Genomic DNA, 3,179 nt, shown 5'->3' with positions numbered 1-3,179 from the left:
TTTTTTTTTTTATACCTGATAAATATTGCAGTGAGAAAAGTATTAGTCTAAAAAATAAACATCAATATAACTTTTCTTTAATTAAAGAAATGTATATCAAACAACCATTTTAGAATTAATTATTAAAACCTTACACAAGATATTATGGAGCTAACACCGTTGCTTTATAATGCAAACAAAAAAACAAACATTTCAAAAAACCGATCCTTAAAATAAGTTTAATATAATTAAAAAAAATTATAAAGTATATACCAATATGCTTTTATTTCTTTAATCTAAAATAATTTAGATTTACTAAACTCTAATTTCATAAAATGTTAAACTGCATTAAACTATAAATTAACAAAAAAATATAATCATGTAAATACACTTTTAAGATTTCAACACTTAGAAAACCCAAAGTTAAGAATTAAAGTTGTTTTTAGCAAATCAATATGCTCCAAGGCCTTAGCTTAAAATCGATGCCTTTAGCGTCAATCCATTCTTTATTAGCAACATCGAACACTGCGCAGTCGAGCGTGTTAATATTAAACACAATAATCTTGTCTTCAGTTGCAATGCACTGCGCTTTGAACTCATTTTGTATGTACTTCTGCGACACCGGTTTCATGCGTGCGAACCTGTTGCTCAAGCTGTCAAAAACTTCGCACTCTTTTGAAGATCCGCCAATCAAAAACATCTTGCTTCTCATGCTCACCGAAGTGTGACCTTTCCTCTCCTCGAGCATTTCAGGCATCGAAGACCACTTGTTGGCGCAGTGGTCGTAAAACTCAACTGATTTTGGCCTCGTCACGACGCGGGTCAGGCTGTCCACTTCACCCCATCCCCCAGACACAACGATCCCTCCTCTGAATACGCAGCATCCTGCATTAGCTCTGCATTCAGACATCGCAGCTTTTTCATAAAATCTGTTAGACCTTGGGTCGAAAACAGTGACCGAGTTGAAAACACTATTCCCATTTTTTCCGCCCAACAAGTATATTTTGTTCATGAAGCCGCAAACGCTAATTTCCCCGTGGTCACTGGAATAACTGACTGAATTTCCCCAAGTTTTTGTCAAAACAGAGTATGTCATTATCTGGAATCTGTTTATTAATAACAAGGTTTCGTTTAACAGTATGGTGGTTTTAAAAAGTTCTCTAGATCCGAGGATACCAATTCCTTCGAACATACTACCTCCCTTACATTCGGAAATATTGTAAGTCTCTATCGTTGTGGTGGAGTCACTATGAACTGCCATGTAATAGTCCTCTTGCGCATAATGACGGGGACTACAGCTAAGTTGGCTAGATGGCTGGTTTCTTACATGATATATCGCACTTGTCAAGCAGTGTTTACTTTCACTGCATTTTGTAAATGCGTTTTCAGATTCTGTAATTGAAGCTAAAGCACCTGTTGTGAGAAATTGCAAACGAACTAGTCTAATCAACTTTGCTGCAAACTTACTTCGCTCTTTAGGTTTATGTATCAACCAACTGTTGCCAGCTTCAGAAATCTCGATTTCGGAGGATATTCTCAATCCGTCATTTGATAGTAACATTTTCATCGAGTCAAAACTCAACTCCAAGTGTTTGTTGTTTTCAACTAGATAACAAAACCACTTTTGTAACTTTTTTAAGACAATCATGCTTGTTTTCTTAGATGAGCAAGGTTTAAAATGATTGAGAACTTCAAAAAAGAAACAGGCATTATCAAGATTCAGCTTGTTACTAACCATGCTATTCAAAGAACTAAGTGAAGAACTTGATTTCGTCATTTTTCTCAGATTTAGTTCATCGATAATAGTTTTGTAAGTCAAACCGGTACTATCTAGTACAAAAATTAGTTTAAGTGGTGTTAATTTAAAGCTTTCTAGGGAAAGTACATTGTAAGGAAAATTATTATATTAAGTACTATCTGCATCTAATAAACTATTAAACAACAACTAATAAATAACTACTTAATAGGTTTATATCAAAAATAGTAATGTTTTAAAATGTTTTAGTTATCATTTTAACTAACCTGCATCACTATGTTCAGATAACTTTTGCAATTTCCGATCATAATTTTTAACTACATGGAGTACTAATGCATGAAAAATGTTTTTGTTTTCTACAAATGTATTTTGAACAATTTCATTTGTTAGACTTTCACTAAGTGTTTCCTCTCCACAAACTTTGATATTAATTGTACTTTCAGATAACATTTATACTTAAAATATCTTTAATTACTGAAACTTAGTTTTTATTTAAAGCCACGAATTTATTTCAAATTTTAAGATACTAAAGTAAAGTAGTATAAGATCTATAAAAGTAGGTTTCGATTTTGCAGTGCTTAACAGCTACAGTTCCGAATGAAGCTCTGAGATAAATTCACGATAGAGAGCAGCTTCCTATGATAAACTGTCACAAACTTACTCGAACATGACATTTTAAATTGAAACAAAAATGTTATGTCAAACAATTTTTTCGGTTTTCAAAAATCCAAAATTTTAAATTACCAGAAACCCTGCCTTTAACTAACGCATCTTTTTGTTTTTTAAAGCAAATAACCAAACATTATTATAAATGTGTTGTGCTTAATATAACAACAATAGCTAAAAATTTTTTATTGGACACATAATATTCAAAATCTCAGAAATTAAAGTTGTGATTTTGAAAAATAAAATATTATACTAAAAACTAGAGGAAGTCTGTTTTAGCAAAACCAAGTTATTATACATTTTTACCAACAAAAAACTGTCATACTTACCAATGTTTAATTTAAGCTGTAACAATAGCTTATAAATAAGTATCTGAAAGCATTTTTTTACTTTAGCTGTGTAACTATTAAGTTAAATGTTAATGCAATATATAACTCAATACAAGTAACTAAAATTTTTTTACATAAGAAAATCTAGAACAACTAAACTTAAACACAAACAACCAAAACATGTAAGTTAAAATGTCTACTATATTTCAAAAAACCTAAAAAATATTTTTTTTAATGTATCTGATCAAAAGAAACTTTACCAGCTTTTTTTAGTAAGACTTTATTACTTTTTTTTGTAATTTAAAATTGTATCACAGGCACTTTGGTAACTACCTAATAAACCTTCAGATTTTTTTTTTTAAATTATACAGTCTATAGCTACTAAGAGCGTAAAATTATGGTATGCTTTAAGTTATTTTGACTTAATTTGTTTTAGATTTTAAAAAATC

The 3,179-nt window shown here is 30.6% G+C and overlaps 1 protein-coding gene across 1 annotated transcript; it reads right to left on the bottom strand.

Annotated features, from left to right (window-relative positions):
- Window positions 1–421: 421 nt before the first annotated feature.
- On the bottom strand, window positions 422–1,540 carry LOC145835962 (spermatocyte protein spe-26-like). The gene has a single exon (XM_082943736.1). The coding sequence runs from the start codon at window positions 1,538–1,540 to the stop codon at window positions 422–424; it is 1,119 nt and encodes a 372-aa protein (XP_082799862.1).
- Window positions 1,541–3,179: the final 1,639 nt, after the last annotated feature.

This window comes from Thalia democratica, chromosome 1 (genome assembly GCF_965202585.1).
Source record: "Thalia democratica chromosome 1, ktThaDemo2.hap1.1, whole genome shotgun sequence".
NCBI lineage: Eukaryota > Metazoa > Chordata > Thaliacea > Salpida > Salpidae > Thalia > Thalia democratica.
The sequence above is the reverse complement of the archived record's forward strand: the minus strand, read 5'-3'. Positions and strand labels throughout refer to the sequence as shown.

Excerpts from the sequence above, each read along its gene's own strand:
- LOC145835962 (XM_082943736.1), bottom strand. The coding sequence starts at position 1,540 with ATGTTACTATCAAATGACGGATTGAGAATATCCTCCGAAATCGAGATT.